The sequence below is a fragment of the Falco naumanni genome, chromosome 2 (assembly GCF_017639655.2).
Source record: "Falco naumanni isolate bFalNau1 chromosome 2, bFalNau1.pat, whole genome shotgun sequence".
Classification (NCBI taxonomy): Eukaryota; Metazoa; Chordata; class Aves; order Falconiformes; family Falconidae; genus Falco; species Falco naumanni.
Window position 1 is genome coordinate 1,482,437 of NC_054055.1, and position 17,312 is coordinate 1,499,748.

The following is a 17,312-nucleotide window of genomic DNA, read 5'->3' on the forward strand; positions in this document are numbered from 1 at the left end:
GCTGCGTGAGGTGGAAGTAGCTCTTTCCTTGCATGGCTACCGTTTGCAGGCAGAGATGTGCCGGGCGGCTGTTGAAGGAACCAAGGAGATGTCCAAGGGTTGGTCTGAAGAGCTTCTCCAGGTCCAGAGTGTTGGTCTGAAGAGCTTCTCCAGGTCCAGAGTGTTGGTCTGAAGAGCTTCTCCAGGTCCAGAGTGTTGGTCTGAAGAGCTTCTCCAGGTCCAGAGTGTTGGTCTGAAGAGCTTCTCCAGGTCCAGAGTGTTGGTCTGAAGAGCTTCTCCAGGTCCAGAGGTTGGTCTGAAGGGCTTCTCCACGTCCAGAGTGTTGGTCTCAAGAACTTCTCCAGAGTCTGGTGGTGTGGATAAAGAGGGCAGCTGGTTGATAGAGGAGTCTTTGAGGCAGGGTGAGGAGGACAATGGTGGCTTCACTTTACACCTGTGTCATTGGCAGGGCTGAGACCAAACTGCGACACCTTCGTGGCAGTTAAGGTGCCCTGTCCCTGCTTCTTTGGGATACAGCTGGGCTCAGAGACTTCCAGGAGAAATGTTCATCCAAGCACAAATCCCAGCTCCATAGAGAAAGGCCGGAGAGGGGGACGATGTCTGGCTGCTCTGCTTGGTGAGTGGGGAGAAGGTAGGGGGAGGAGGAAGCAATAGCAATAAACATGTCGCCTTCCTCCTGGGAAGGCACCTGAGAAAAGGCAAGAGCAAGGAAGGTGATCCACAGCTGACGTGGATGGGGCTGGGAGGCAACAGGCACGCAGAGGCTATGGGGATTGGGGTAATTTCTGGGGGTTTTGGCTTACCCAAGGGCACAAGGACATGAAGCTGACTGCAGTCAATGACTTCCTACCTTGGGGTGTCCAAGTAGAGCAATAAGTTGTCTTGAGGGCAGCAGAGAGTTCGTATTCACAGACAATGCTTGCAGCCAGTTTATTTTAAAATTCTTATCACTAAACGCAGCATAGAAATAAGGTTTTTATTCTTTTTCTTTTCTTCCTAAGACAAAAACATCACCACGTTTTTGATTTTTCCCTCAAGCGTGCCAAAAGAGTTACATGCACTCAGCGGCGTGTTTGCAGCTCCCACATCTCTTGGGCTCTGAGGCTGTCACAACGGACCAAATCCAGAGCCTTTGAGGAGGTCGGGTTAGGAGATGTCCAGAGCCTTTCAGGAGGTCAGGTTAGGAGATGTGGGTGAGAATCCCTCCAACCCATGCGTGGTGTTGAGTCAGTGCCCAGATGTCTCTGCTGGTTTGTTTGACTTTAGTCATGCCTGGATCACATCTCCAGACGGAGGTGAGGGCAGTGGAGACCAGCACTGGAGGGTCACCTTGACTGGGACATGGTGGTGTAGAGGTCAGGCTGGAGGGTCTTTCAGAGGAGCAAAGTGACTAGTTGTTGGCACCGGGGTGAGACCTCCTCACTCTTTGATGGTGTCTTCCAGCTTGGCGGCTTCTGCCGTTCGGAGGAGCTACTGAAGCTCCTTCCAATGAGCATGGTCCAAATGGGGAGAAACAAGCTTAGGGACCCAAGAGGACTTTTCCTACCGCTGGTTGGTCCTGGGTTGTTTGTCAGGTTGATGGTTGGTGCTTCTGTTTTTCAAGGAAATCTGTCAGAGCTCTGGTTGACCTTCCCAAACTCAAGGAGAACATAGTGAGTGAAGACTGAACACCAACACTGTGGCTGGGGAAGGTGGTTTTCTCCCATGTAGTACTTCGGGTCACACTTTGGGTTCATATAAAAGGAAAAGATAAGGGAAAAAAAAAAAAAAAGTGTCAATAATCAGAGGGTTGCCCTGTTCAGTTTGGTGAAGCCAAGGGTTACCACGTAAAGGGCAACAAGACGTTTGGAAATAACAACACTGCATCATCCTTCCATGGTTTGTAGCGTGCTACGGTTAAACCTGGGCCAAAAAAAACCCACCTCAACAGATCACAGGAATTTAGGACCTCCCAATTAACCCTTTTTTGCTCTCACTGTTGTGTGTTAGGAGCTGTCTTACCAGTTTTGAACCGTAGGCTAGAGTTAAGCTCCAGGCGCTGTCGTGGCTCTGCAACGTGCGGGGTCCCACCAGCTTTGCTGTCCCAGCCCGGGCTCTGCAGAGGGGGACCCGTCCCAGCAGCCACCATCCTACCGCTGGCCTGGGCACCCTTCACCCTCAACAGCTTTAGGAGCGACTGCTAAAACACCCACGGCTGGGAAGGAGATGCTGGGCTTTCTCCTCAAAGGAAGGAAAACGGTAGAGGTGGGGTGGGAAGCTCCAGCAGCTGACCAGGGAGGATCACCCGGTGTTAGTTACCGCTGTGTGAGATCCGACGTGGGGCGGTTTAGTTTGAATTCCTTGGATCAGTAACGGATCCGATGCTCTTCATCGCATTATGTCCGGGCAGAAATGAACTCAGCCACGCTGTGGAGAGGTGAAATATTGGCTGTCTGTTGGGCAGGGGGGTTGGTGAGCACATTTGGCAACCAGCATTGCATTTAGGCTTGGAGTGCTGCATGGTTGGAGGGCTGCCACATGGATCTGGGGCCACCATGTGGCTCCAGGCTTGGGTAGTTCCTTCCCAAGGTGGCTTCATGGGGCCGTGGTGGTGGGGAGATGCCCCCTGTCACTGCATGGGGATGTGGGGCTTGATGCCCCCGGCTCATGTCAGCAGTGACCTGCAGCCCTGTCCCCTTCCCCATGGAGGGATGTAGGTTTTTGGGTAGATAGAGGGATGGGAGGAAAGCCCATGGTCCCAAGCCCTTTCCTTGGTCAAGTCGTGGCTTAAGTGAAGGTCCTGGGGAGGTCACAGCCTGGTGGGGGCCTCCCTTGCCAGGGGGGACACTGATGGGGGCCACCAGCTTCTCAAATATTTCACTCCAGCAAAGCTTTGCTGACCTTGGTTAAGGAAAAGGGTTTCCCACATGAAGGATCACGCCGGGTGTTAGTGGGGAAGGGGGGGGGGGGTTAAGCCATCCTTAGCAGAACTTCGAGGTGTCTTGGAGATTAAAATTCCAGCTAAAGAGGAAGGAGAATAACTCTTAAACCACTCTGATGACCATTAACCCATCCCTACCGTTATCTTTGCTTTAAAATACGATCTGTAATGTAAGATTGGGGGGGGGGGGGGGGGGGGGGGTATTAATAGAGATGGTGGCCCCAACCCAAGCAAGCCCCTTGGAGCCTGTACCCATCACGCCTCCCAAGCGGCTGAACCCTCTGGGCAAGGATTTGTTCCTGTATTTTCTGAATAATAATAACCCCGTCCAGCTTTTTGCAGTTTTAAGATGTAATGACCCTAAAAAATATTTATGGGGGTGGTTTTCATCAGGGGCGTTTCAGAGTATCAGGTTTTCCCCCAGCCACTGGCATCCCGCTGAATAGGGTCCTTCCCAGAGAGACCCCCCACCTCCCTGCCACCCCCTCCCTCCCCTCGCCATCACGCATCCCGCAGAGGGTTTGGGATGATGTGGTCTCTAGCCTGAGGGCGTGATATCAGATCTTGCTTTCTTAGAGGGATTTAAAAAAACCCACATTGGAAGTTTATTTTCGATAGGAAAACCCAACCAGCCGACAATAGCAATAAGAAGAGCCACTGGATACCCATAAATCCAGTTTTTTTTGTTGGTTTGTTTTTTGGGGTTTTTTTTGGTCAGTATTTTCAGACCCTTCATCTGTCATCCCCAAAATGTGGTGACCCTCTGCCCACCTTCCCTTTGCTTTGCCGCGAGTGCCGAGCTGGCTCCTGAGCCCACCGGGGCTGCCGGCAGGATCAGGTTCCAGGTATTTTCTCTGTCGTTTGCTAACATTCCCATAGGAAAAAAAAAAAAAAAAAAAAAAAAAGGAAAATAAAGCCTGTTTATGAGTCTGGGAGGGAGGAGAGCTTGGAAAAGGCATTCCTCCAGCATGTTGCACTGTGGCACTCACAGATTCACCAATAAGCAGGTAAAATAACCTGTTACGGGGATGTTTGCAAAGCAGGAATAGCAAAATATGTGATTTAACAGCAGCAGTTCCTGGTTGGAAAAGCTCAGTCATGCTGTTCGTAGCGAAAAATCCTGATGCAACGTGGCCACCTGCAGCATGGCTGCATCCTCCTGCAAGGGATGGAGCTGGGTTTTTCCCGGGGTGAAGGGGGTTCAGGATCAGGGTGCTGGGTGGGGAGGGATTTGTAGGGCCAGCAGCCACGGGGAAGCACAGGGAGGAAGGCAAACATGGGGCAGCGGGGTCAGGAGCACCCAGACCTCCCATCCCCATAGCACGGAGCAAACCCACGCTGCGCTCCTACCCCTCTTTCTACGTAATTAATTTCTTAATTCATTTCGACCACCAGGCCAGCTTGGTTTTAGGTATTATTGGATCTCTTCAGAAAAAAATAAATACCAAAAAAAGAAAAAACCCCAAGAAAAAAAGAAATTTTAAACCAAGAGTAACCATGTCTTCCAAGTCTAAGTCTCAAAGGTGTGTAGGGAACATGGCCTTGAACTGATGCGCTGGAAAGCCCCACAGCCTCGGTTTGTCCATCTGAAGTGTAAATTTGGGGTTTTTTTCTGTTTGTTTTCTGTTCTGGTTTTGGTTCTGAAGTTCAGGTTGTGATCTCCCTGACAGATTTCAGCCAAGAGTTTGTAACTGTACGATATTTACTGTAAGATGTAGAACATTCGATAACTATTAAAATGTTTCCAGAAAAAAAAAAAATAAATAAAAGAGCCCGAGAGGGTTTTGGTGGTTGTTTTTTTGGTGTGGTGACATGGAGGAGTGAAGGGGACTGGCCATATGCCCATTTCTAGGTTGGTGGTGCAGCTCGGTGGTCTCCAACCCAAACTTGGGTGGGTTGTCCCACTGACCCCCAACGTGGCCGAGCCAACGTGATATATAGAAACAGCTTCTATAGAAAGACAAGTGTGTGATCATCATGGTGAGCATCACCACCACTGCTGTGGGCTGATTGGGACTTTAGATGGAGGATGCAGGAGCCAGCTTTGGCCAGAGCAACCCATGCCCCCGTTGGGTTGTTGGTAAGGTGGGAGTTGTCCCATGATCCAGAGCCAGTCATTGGCCGGTGATGTTGAGTGCTGGCACCTGGTGATGGAGGGGAATCAAGCTCATGATGTTGCTGAAGGGGCTTCAGCTGAAGAGACCCAGAAGGTGACCATGAAACAGCATCCTGGCCATGCAATGCCCTCCGTTGCATGGTGCCTCCAGTAGAGCTGTGCTCCAGCGTCATGGCTCCCAGAGATGCTCTCCATCAGGCCACCACTAGACCTCAGGGACAGGGAATGTCATCTCACCAGCTGGGCAAGACATTGGATTTGCTGTGCTGCCAGTGGACACCTTGGAGCAGGAAGCCAAGCTGCCACTTCCAGCATTTCATGGCTCCAGGTGGGACGGGCTTTCTCACAGTGCCCAATGTCCTCTGTCCCCTCCATGGGGTCTTCATGGGTGTCACCATGACCCCAAGGCAGCTCTCAGGCTAGGTGCCAGCTGTGGAGGACAAGGGATGGACCAGACCTCTGGCTGAGGCTGTATCAGGCCCTTCGCACCACCCAAGGTGGCAGGAGCCACTCCAAGTGTCACTCCCTGGGCCAACACCCATGGGGGCTGTCACTGTCCTGGGACATCCCATGTTGGAGGGGACAACTCCTCCTGCCAAGGGCAGCCACCCAGGTTGTCCCCACACCCCCAGCTGTCCCCACCTGCAGCAGCTGGTCCAGGCCCTCCATAAGGATGCTGAGGTCCTGCAGGATTTGGCCATAAGCTCATCAGGGTCAAGGCACCCCCGAGGGGCTGGGGACAGCCTGGGGCGAGGGGAGGTGTAGGGGACAATGTCCAGGATGTCCCCTGCGGGCGCTGGGGGGTGCACTGAGCACTGACCATGACTGTCACCAGCTGGGCAGGCTCAGTGCAAGCGTGGGTGTGTTCACATGCATGCATGACTGCATGTGTGTATGGACGTGTGTGTGCATGTGCATGCATAGGCACACATGGGCCTGCAGAGGTAGATGCATGTGCATTTATGCACACATTTGTCCTCTGTGCACATGCAGTGGCATGCAAATAGATGCATGTGTGCACATGTGCACACTTGCAGAGCTCTATGTGCAAGTGTATTTGCATCTGTGCATGACTGCATACATCTGTGTGCATGTGTGTATACATGCATGCAGAGGTGGGCTTGCACGGGCATTTATCAACATGTTTGTGTCTACATTTGCATGCACAACTGTGTGAACAGGTGTTGTGTGCACATCGGTGTGGGCACACACTTCTAGAGCTCCACGTGCAAGCATGAGTGTGACTGCATATGTAAATGTGTATGCATGCAGAGGTGGGTTTGCATGTGCATATGCACATGTTCAACCATGCATGCTTGTATTTGCAGCAGCATGTAAACAGGTGTCATATACACACCTCTGTGTGCTTGCATTGGAGCACATGTGCATGCTTGCACATGTGTAGGTCTGCATACACATAGTGTATGCATGCAGGGGTGGGTTTGCATGTGCATTCATGCATGTGTTCATCCATGCATATGTGTGTGCATGTGCAGCAGTGTGATGCACACACTTACAAAGCTCCATATGCAAGTGTGTGTCTGTTTGCATGCATGTGACCTCATACATATGTGTGCATGTACACAGGCACACATGTATGTGCAGAGGTGGGGTTCCATGTGCATTTATGTAAATTTCTGTGCATATGTGTACATGTGCATCCAGCAGCATGTGAACAGGTGCACATCCATGTGTGTACATGCATGTGTAAGTGCATGGGCATGTTTACATGTGTGTGCAGGTGTGTGCACACATTTATGTATGTGTGCAGAGATGGGTTTGCATATGCAGGTGCATGTGCAGCAGCATGTGAACAAGTGTCATGCACATCTGTGTGCGTGTGCAGGCACACTGAGCTGTCTGCTAGCATGTGTATGTGTGCAATGGGTTTGCATGTGCACATGCACATGTTCATCCATGCATATGTTTGCCTGTGCAGTGATATGTGATCAGGTGTGGTGCACATGTGTGTATGCACAGAGCTCTGTATGTGTTTGTATGTGCATATGGCTGCACAGACATGTGTGCATGTGCATGCATGCAGAGATGGGTTTGCACACGCATTTATGCATGTGTTTGTGCCTCTGCACATGCAGCAGTGTGTGCACTGGACACATGCACACTTAAGAGCTCCACATGCAAGTGTGGGTGTGTTTGCGTATGTGCATGACTGCATACATGTATGCACATACATAGATGCATATATTTATGTGTGCAGAGGTGGGTTCACATGTGCATTTATGCACATGCTCATGCATACATGTGTGAAGTACATGTGTACACATCTCTGCATGTGTGTGCACACTTAGAGAGCTCCAGGTACATCCTTGTGTGCATGTGTACTTAGATGTGCACACATGTATGCATGCAGAGTTAGGTTTGCATGTGCACATGTGAACAGATGAACATGTGCACATGTGCAGCAATATGTGCACATGTTTGCATGCACACAATTTCCATGCACAGGCATTCGTGGCTGCCAGCACGGCTGCGTGCAGCAGTGCCTGTTGCAAGCTGGGTGCATGCATGTGCGTGGGCACGTGTGCCTGTGCAGCTGCCCATGAGTCACACAGCAGCCCCTTGGCTGTGTCACCCTGTGCCAGGCGCTGTCACAAGCTCACAGCACCCTGCTGTGTGTGACACCCCCCTCTGTCCTGCCCTGGTGTCCCCTCCGAGTGTCCTACTTTATGGATGGCTATGGGGGGGTGTATAGGTGCATGCACATGTCTAAGTGCAGCCTTTTCTGCATATATGGGGTATGACTACACGTGTCAGTATATGCAAGTGTGTTGTATAGGGGTTTGCATATGTGCTTTTAGTATGCTACAGGGGTGTATATAGGTGTAGCCATATGTCAGCGTGCACATATGTAGGGAGTGGGGGCATCTTAAAGCGCTGGCTGCTGCAGAACACCCCCCCCCCACACACACACCCCAGCACTGTGCCTTTGCAGCACCCCTTTGCACCAGCACCCACCCCATAACCCCCTATAGCACCTTAAACGCAGGGGTGGGTAGGAGTAAGAAGGGGGCAAACCCCTTCAGGCTCAATTTTTGAAGTTTAAGTCTCCCAGATGCTGGAGGAGGCTTTGGGGCCACAGGCTGATCCACCCTCACAAATCACCAGATGCCCTCATTAGGCTTCAGCCCCAACCCTCTATCCTCCAGTCTCCCTAAGCCCTGTTTTTTTTCCCCCCTCCCCTGGACCAATCCCCAGCAGCTCCCCACCACCATCCCTCCACACCTCCTCACCTCAGGGGGCCATCGGTGCTTCTCAATGACCAGGGGGGTCGCCCCCCGCTTCGCTCCTCATCTCAGGGACCTGGGACACCTGAAACCTTTTGCGAGGTAGACACATCACATCAGCCTGTCCCCACCCCGGAGAGGGGCACGGGGGACATGCTGGGGGTCTGTGTGTCCCAGCTTACCTGCCGACGGAGAGGATGGGCACTTCCCTGGGACACCCCTTGGGTTTGGGGACCTTGGTGGCATTGAGCAGTGGCAGCACTTCAGGCCACTTCTGGCAGCAGCGGGTGCAGGGGGCTGGACCCTGGACGGTGTGGAGGTGCTGATGCCAGCAGGAGGGGGGAAACTGAGGCAGGAGGTGCAGCCTGGAAAGGGGCAGGGAGATGCCATCAGCATGGCCTTGGTCCCACCGTGGGGGTTCCTCAGTGCCACCTTGTGGGGGTGACTTACTTATTCAGGGGGGTGCAGCCTGGTGGCATTGGCTGTTGGCCATGATGCTCCTTCAGCAGCTGCTCCAGCGCTGCAGCGTTTTCTGTGGGTGGGGGGGACACCGAAGGGAGGTTGGTCACAGGGATCCAGCCCATGTCACATAGACACCCCCCAGGGACCCCCCCTGACCTTTCTTCTCAGTGATCAACCGCACCAGCATCCCAATGGTGTCCTCGTTGGCATCCTCCAGCTGGTAGATGGAGCTGGGACCTGGAGGCAGAAGTTGAAGGGGATTCAGTGATGGGGGATGAACCCCCCCGCCTCCCAAAGGACATGCGGGATGCCCTGTGACAATAAGGACCAGAAGCCATGGGGATGGGCTGAGTGAGGCGAGATGGCTGTGGGATCACTGAAAGGTGCTCACAGCACAACCAGGGCTCACCAGTGCCATCAGGCTGGGGGTCCTTGCTGGCAGTGCAGTAGCCAGTCTTCTTCAGCACATTGCACACCAGGATGCCCAACAACCCCATGGTGCAGAAGACCAGGACGATGATCAGCATGGTCACCTGCGCCGCCACCGCCTCTTCCTCCTCTCCCTCACCCATCAGGGTCATCTGTGTCCCATTGGTCCTTGCCGGCCAGTCCAGTGTTTCAGGGCTGCGAGCTCGCCGGTGGCCTGGGGGGAGGCACTGGATCAGCCTCGGAGAGAGGTTTTATTGGGAATAAATCAAATTTTCCCCAGGACCCCAGCTGCTGAGTTGGCCCCCAAGGAAGCAGAAGCCATTCGTGTTATGAGTGGAGATGTCCTCAGCTGCCACATCCCAGCCAGGGCACCACACTGTGTCTCGAGGGGGACACATCCTGCAGCACCCCCAGGGTGAACACTGGCACAAGCTCTTTCAGCACCCGTCAAACCGAGGTGGCACCTCCAACCCAAGCACCCACCTGGGCACCCCGGGGTGCTGCGGGGAGCAGTGGCACAGGGTAGGCACCGGCCCTGGGGCTCCCTCTCCCCTTCAGGGCTGTAAAACCTGCAGGGTGGGAGGGGACAGTCAGGATACAGCCCACGAGCAGCATCGAAGCATCCCCCCACCCCCACCCAGAGCAGGGCTCACCCTGGCAGGCAGGCTCCGCAGCGGCTGTCAGTCACTGCCGTCCCCGGTGCCAGCAGGATCCTGTTCCTGGCCCGGCAGTGGGTGTGAGCTGAGCAGGATACATCCCCTGGTGAGAAGGTGCCAGGGGGGCAAGCTCGGCATGTCCCCACTGGACCCTGCGCCGAGCCACACACCTGCATGGAGGGAGAGGGAGGGGAGCAATGGCCAGATCCTGCACCTTCCATCAAGAGTGGATGTGCCACCGGTGGGCACAGCTTACCCCAGTGGGCTCTTGTCCGGACGGGCATCCCGGTGTCCCACGCTCCCGGGGACCACAGCTCCCAGCCCCCACGCCAGGCAGGCTCAGCACCTGCAGGAGAAGCAAAGAGCAGTGCTCAGCGCTGGCCGCTCTGGCTCTCCCGCTGCTCCTGGTGGCAATGCAGATCTGGTGCGGATGATACAGCAGAGATGAACCCATCACAAGCGACATGATGGATGCTCAACTGTCACATGGACCGCAGCAGGTGCAATCCCATCACAAGCGACACAAAGGGTGCAATCCCATCACACGTACCATGGCAGACGCAAATCCATCACCAACAACATGATGGACACAAACCCTTCCCCTGCACCATGGTGGGTGTCAACCTGTCACAAGTGACACGATGGTTGCAATCCCATCGCAGGCACCACAGCAAATGCAATCCCCTCTCACCAGTGAGAACGGATGCAAACCTGTTGCATGCACCACAGCAGATGCAAACCCATCACAAGGCACATGGTAGATGCAAACCCAGCACATGCACCGTGGCAGATGCAAACCCAGCGCACAATGGATGCAACCCAATGCATGTGCCATGGCAGATGCAAACCCATCGCTACCGACGTGACAAACCCATCGCATGTGCCACAGCCAATGCACACCCATCACCAGTGACATGATGGACCCAAACGCATTGCGTGTGCCGTGGCAGATACCAACCTGCCACAGGAGATGTGACAGATGCAGATGCACTAGCGACCTGATGGATGCAACCCCATCGCATGCACCATGACAGATGCAAACCCATCCCCATTGGCATGATGGTGGCAAACTCACCACAGCCAGCACAAGCCCATGGTGACCCTCACTCAGACCAGGCCACCCCAAGGGAGCAGTCCCAGCCCCTGGGCTACCTGCATGGTCCACCCGAAGAGCATCTCCCAGACACAGGGCAACACAGCGGCTCCAGGGGAAGTAGTATTCCCTATCAGCCCCTGCCAGGGAAGAAGCTTCAACAAAGGAGAAAAGAGGAAGAAGAAAAATTTTTGGAGGAAAAAAAACCCCAACCCCTCAACCCAAACTGAGCATCTCCCCAGGGCTGAGCTGCTGCAAGTTTCCAGGTGGGAAACATTTTGGGGTGCCCTACTGTGGCTGTGGGGTGGTGATGCTGTCACAGGTTCAAGCATCAGAGGAGCTGAAAGCAGAGATGCAGAGGGCTGGGATGGATGAGGCCATACTCACCCCCAGGACGATGACAAGCCACCAATGCATCCTGTTCCTCCTCATCACCAGCGCAGACCTGCCCAAGGGGGAGCATTGGGGTCATCATCCAGGGAAAAATCCCAGCAGAGAAGCAATCTGGGGGGCCTATTCCCCCCCATAGGGATCCTCCAAGGAATCTGCCTAAATATACCCTGCATCAGCAGTCCTCCACCATCACCCAAAAAGTTTTATTAGTGGTTTTACAGGATGCCCAGCATCCCCCCCCTTCCCTCGCAGATCCCAACTCCATCCCAAATTGGAGTGGAACCCATCCTGCAATGCATTCAGAACCAACAGCGTAAGAAGCAGGTGAAGGAGCAGAGCATGCTAAAAACCATTAAATAAAAGTTTTTCCTGCTCTGGAGGAAAGCCTTATGCATCTGCCACAACAAAATGAAGTCAGTAAAGAAATAAACATTTAAACAAAAAACAAAACAACAACAACAGCAAAAAAAAGAAGTCAAGCAAAACAAAAGGTGTTTCCCACAGACTCATCCCCCCCTCTTTGGGCTCAGCAATTAATTGTTAAAATTGAAATAAATTATTACAACACAGGGGAAGGCAGGAAAGTGTAAAGAATAACCCAGGTCCAGCCTCTACCACCCACATGGAAATTTCCCTGGTCGTCATGGCCCTGTGAAAGCTACACCAGAGCTTCATTACAGCCTTTGCCTGATGAGTTTCTCCTAATTAGTGACTGGCATCATCAGTCTGAGATGCAGCTAATTACATGTGGGAGGGGGGACACTGGGGGGTGAGCAGGGCAGAGCCAGTTAATTATAGGACATGGGTTGGGACACGATGGCATGGCCAAAAATTAGCATCCTCTGTGCTCCAGTTCCTATCAGTAGCTCCCAGTAAGGGAGCACCCCATCAGAGTGCCAGCCTGAAGCCAACCAGCCCTTCTCCCCATCTGGGGAGCTGCACCCCCAAACCAAGAGCCATCAAGTCCTGCCTTCACTAGCACCACCTGTGCCAAGCTGGACACCATGATGGGGGAGGGGGGGGGGGCAAGCCAGCTGCCACCATCACCCCAGCCAGCCTGAGCTCCACCACATGCCACCTCCCCAGTAAGCATCGTCCCAGTCCAATGGGACCCCATGGGGACACCCCTGGGACTTGGCATATGCCCCACAATTACAGAGGGAGGGTGGAACTGGTGCAAGCCAGAGCTAATAAAACTCAAGTTTAAGCCTAACCTGAAACACTTCAGCCCTTCAGGGCAGTGGTATTTAAGCTTTTAATAGCAGCATCTTTGGGACACCCTGAGATGTTTGGGGTGCTGCTCTGCCAGGGAAGGAGTGGCAATGGCCTTGGAAGGGGATGGGCAGGTCCTACTGTGGCTGGGGGACCACGAGCCGTGGCTGAGCAATGCCATGGGTTGGCAGAGCCCACGCATCCCAGGCTGCCAGAGCATCCCAGCTCACCGGTTCCAGGCAAACAGATTTAAACCCCCAGGAACGGGGCTAGCCCCAGGTAAACTTGGCCTCAGGTCTGCTTTAATTCAAGCATTAAGGACATCCCTTTGATGACCAAGGCCACTGTGGGGATGCAGGAGGTACAAGGAGCAGGGGGTGCCAGCTCCTCGTTGTCACTGGAGCTTTGCCTAGTCATGGTCACCCCCAGGACTCAGCATCCCATTTCTGGGGGCAGCTCAGGGACATCCTAGGTGGGATTGGGGAATGCAGGCACAGACCCACAGGCAGTGATGGTTGTATGCCTGGTTGCCCTGGCACAGGGCAGAGAAGTCCTGAAGCTCCCAGAGGAAACTAAAACTAATGTGACTTGCCCCCCAAGAACCAAAGGAAACAAAAAAAATCATCCCACCAGTGCCAGACCTGGCTGCTTTTTGGGGACACCCTGACCTCCACCAGTCCTGTACCTCACTTGGCCAGTGCAGCGATACAAACACACCAGGGACAGCGACTTGGTTTTGGTACCCCAGCACTCCCCAAATCGCACCAGCTCACACCAGCCTTTCACTCCCAGCCCCCCCCTAACACAGCCTGTAACCCAAGGCTGCCCACCGGGATTCCAGCAAGGGCTTCCCCTCCCCGTGGGGGAACGGGGCTTCATCCCATGGCTCCTGCAGATAAAGGGGTGGGGGTGGGGGTGTGTGGAACAGAGCAACTGTTCAGAAACACTTTGGGGAACAGCTCTTGGAGGCACCATGGGGCAAGGGGGGGATTGTCCAGCAAACAGGGCGAAACTCGGCAGAACCGCATCTCCCCAGGCCCCGTCAGAGCTGCGGGAACCACCTAACCACAAAAATCCAACATCAGAGTCCAACGACCCCCGAGGCATCGCTGCCACACGAAGCCCAGGCAGCAGCACCCCCCCGCTCCATTCTGGGGTGCAGCCCCTCACCACAGCAGCCCAGCTGATGCAGGTATCTGGCTGGGAGCCCCGTGATTTTCCAGCACCAGCAAACAAAAAAAAAAACAAAAACCAACCCAAAACGACAAAAAAAAGCCAACCCAACGCGACACAGTTACTGTCCCTTTTCCCAGGCAGCAGCCGCTGAGTTTTCCGTAACCTACTTCTCTCCTCCCCCCAATTATTTTAACCTACATTCGCTGGGCAGCAGCCAGAGCCACCCCGGGGGGCTCCAGCCGCCGCACCCCACTCCAGGCAGCACCAAGGTGAACACCCCCCACCCCCCCTATACCCTGCTGAGGGATAAGGTGCAGCCAATCCCCCCCACATTTTTACTGCAAAGGTGTGTGTGGGGGGGAAACACCCCATAAAAGCACCAGTCCCCCCTCCCTCGATAAACCCAAAGCTACAGCAGCCCCCAGCCCAGATCCCCCAACCCCAGGAGGGGTAACCCTTTAAGGCGAAGTAACCCGAGCCCCCCGCCCCCACAGCTCGGGATAAGACCCTCCCCGAGGAAGGGGAACCCGGCCGGAGCCACCGCCACCCCCCTTACCTGCCCCCACGCTGCACGGCTGCCCAACCGAGCGCGCCTGCTCCTTATGAATGAACCCGCCGGCGCGCTGTTACCGCTCGCCCCGCCCCTTTTCTGACGTCACCCGGCGGGGCCCCACCCCCTTTCCCGCGCTTGGCCCCAGCGCGGCGGGCTCGGCTGAGCCCCCCCCGCGGACAGCGCCACCTGCCGGAAGCGGCGGGAACTGCGGGCGGCGCCAGGCGGGGTCCGGGGGTGCTGCGGTGGTGGGGGTTGGGGGAAAAACGGGGAAAAATCAGATGGCGGCGGGTTTGCACCTACCGAGCAGGGAATTCTGTAAAAATAAAGATTTTTTTTTGCCCCATATGGGCTTGTCCAGGGGCGCCCCGAGGGGGCACCCATGGGTGCTGCACCCTCCTTTCTAAAGCGCACCCCACCTTGACCTTGCCCCCTTCCGCCGGGGACAGTTTTCCCACCCTGGGGACACCCCCGTGGAAGTCTCGTGCTCCCTCCGTGTGTGTCCCCCCTAGTGCTCCCCGGGGGCTGGTGCAGTGACGTGGTCCTACCACCCCTGGGGGCACTCAGGGCGGGGACACCTCCCGGTGCTCCATGGCACAAGGGAGGGACACCCCACCCCCACTCCAAATTCCCTCCAACATCCCCCCATGGCATTATCCCGGAGACAGTAACTGCACCCCAGTCATGGCAAGGGCTCTTCCTCCCACCGGGGTCTTCATCACAGGCAATGTCCCCAATAGACGGTGGGTCCCCCAAGCTGCACCCCACCACCACCACCACCCCCTGAGGTGAAGGACAAGACCACGATGGCTTCATTCTGACATGGGTGACCTTTAATGACAGAGTCCCCAAGTGACCAAAATCCCGACTCCCCCCTCCAAATAGCTTCGTCATCCCAATGGTACCCCACCCCCACCCCCGCCCCCGGTGGACGTGGGACCGCAGCAGTCCCCTTACCCACCCTGCTGTGCAGACACAGGGACACCCCGGCTCATCCCCACCACCCCTGTTGTCACCTCTCCCATGGGGACAACAGGGTGCCTTCTCCTGGACCTTGAGCTGAGAGCAGGAAAATGAGGGGGAAAAGGGCAAATCTGGGGAGAGGGGGGTGATGGTCTGGGAAAGTCTCATTTTTAGGGTCCTGGCTGCCGTCACCCCAGTTTAGGGATGGGGGCACACCCCTGGTGTCTGGGGGGGGAATGTGAAGATCTCATCCAGAAGATGCTTCAAACATCATTGGCACTTTCATCCCACTCCCCATGGGAATCATAGAGACTGGGGGGGGGGGAGGTATGTGGACCCCCCAATTACCCCCCATCAGTTCCCCCGCTCCACCAGCATCCCTGCGTGGCCACTGGTGTCCAGCTCTGCCTCGGGGTGAGGAACTGGGATGGTTTTAATCCCCCAGCGCTGAAGCAGAGGGACTGGCAGCGACGTGACAATGTGCCTGACCCCCCCACCCCAAAATAAATAAGATGTTTATATATATATAATATATATATATTTAAAACAAACAAACAAACAAACAGAGCTATCTGGGTGCTGGCGATGGAGCGAGCAGGTTAGCGGGCGGCCCGGGGTGGGGGACACACCGCGGGCGTATTGTCCCTGGGGTGGTCCCGCGGTGTGGCCAGGGGTCCCGAGGGAGGGGGGTGGTGTGACAGCACCGCGACCCCCCCCGCCCCCGAAGCAGGCACACACGAAACCGGAGAGCAAGGCAGGTTCCTGGCTGAATGGCATCCTCCGGCCGGTCCCCGGGGGTGTTGGTTAACGCTTCCTCCTTCGTTGGCGCCTTCCCAAGCGAACGCATCCCCCCCTGCCCATCTTCTCCACGCCCCAAAAGCAGTGTGTGTCCCCCCCCAGTCTGGTGCAGCGGCCGGGGGAACGGCGAGGGGACCGGGGCTCATCCCCCCCAACCCCGAGCACACAGCGAGCAGCCGGGTTGGAGATGAGAGGTGCTGGGTCGGGGGGTGGCAGGGAGGGGGGTCAGGACCCCCCCCCCTCTGAATGTAGGGGGGCCAGCACCCCCCTTCCATGCCGGGATGGCCCTGGGGGGGCCACGGCTGTTCACACTCTCCAGAGGAGCAGGTGGTTGGTGCTGTCGTCCCGGCCCACCGTCTCGCTGCTGCTGGTCAGGCGGAAATCCTCGTAGCCGTCCCCGCCGCTGATCACCAGCATCTTGGGCTTGGAGAGGGCGAGGGCGCGGGGGCGCGATGGGTCTCGTTTCTCTGCCTCGCTCGGCTTCTCAGCCCCTGCCAAGCGCAGAGCCCCCAGTGTGCTGTCAGATGGCCCCCCCGCAGCACCCCTGTTCCCCAGCACCATCCTGGCGGCAGCAGCATCCCAGCAGCATCACCCCAGCATCATTCCATCAGCACCATCCCAGCACCATCCCACCAGCACCACCCCAGCATTATCTTAACACCAGCGTCCGCCCAGCATCATCCTTCCACCAGCACCCCACCAGCCATCATCCCAGCATCATCATCCCACCAGCATCCTCCCACCAACATCACCCCAGCATCCTCCTACCAGCATCATCCCAGATCCACCCCTCTACCAGCACCTTCCCAGCATCATCCCACCAGCATGACCCAACATCCCACCATCCTCCCAGCATAATCCCACCATCATCCTCCAGATGTCACCACCACTTTCCTAGGTGCCACATCTTGGCCCCAAAACCCTCCTCCCATCCCCAGGTAGCCCTTCACCACCCCAAATTAGCCCCTCCCACCCCGCCCCCAAATTACCACCTCCCACACACATTGCCACCTTCTCCCCATCCCACCCCAACCTGAGTTGGGCTGGGTCAGACTCAGCACATGAATTTCCAGTGGCTTTTCCCCATGGGAATTAGGGTTTCCCAGGGAAATCTGGGGTCACTTGAATGATCCCCCAGCCCCTGGGGAGGGTGGTGTAACATCCCCCCCCCCCCCCCCCCCCCAATTTTTCTCCCTGGTTTTTAACAAGGCAAGGATGGAACAGGGACTCTGATGACCACATTTCAAGGCTACTCCCAGTTATCTGCCAGCGGGACAGCATTCCTAGCCCCATAAAAGT

General features: G+C 55.6%; 2 protein-coding genes across 2 annotated transcripts in view; both read right to left on the reverse strand.

The window, feature by feature from the left end:
- Positions 1 to 1,810: 1,810 nt before the first annotated feature.
- RELT (RELT TNF receptor) lies at positions 1,811 to 16,062 on the reverse strand. Its single transcript, XM_040583354.1, has 13 exons — positions 15,959 to 16,062; positions 14,259 to 14,346; positions 11,309 to 11,366; positions 10,904 to 11,076; positions 10,085 to 10,174; positions 9,826 to 9,998; positions 9,656 to 9,741; positions 9,153 to 9,386; positions 8,900 to 8,980; positions 8,732 to 8,813; positions 8,464 to 8,646; positions 8,288 to 8,373; positions 1,811 to 5,466 (listed from the first exon to the last, which is right to left on the reverse strand). Exons 1-12 carry the CDS (start codon positions 16,060 to 16,062, stop codon positions 8,310 to 8,312), a joined length of 1,416 nt encoding a protein of 471 aa, XP_040439288.1. The 3' UTR covers positions 1,811 to 5,466; positions 8,288 to 8,309.
- Positions 15,178 to 17,312, reverse strand: part of ARHGEF17 (Rho guanine nucleotide exchange factor 17) — a 36,205-nt gene continuing 34,070 nt past the window's right edge. Inside the window, exon 21 of the mRNA XM_040584332.1 lies at positions 15,178 to 16,504. Within this exon, the coding sequence (XP_040440266.1) occupies positions 16,320 to 16,504 (185 nt within the window). The 3' untranslated portion in view covers positions 15,178 to 16,319. The remainder of the gene's footprint in view (positions 16,505 to 17,312) is intronic.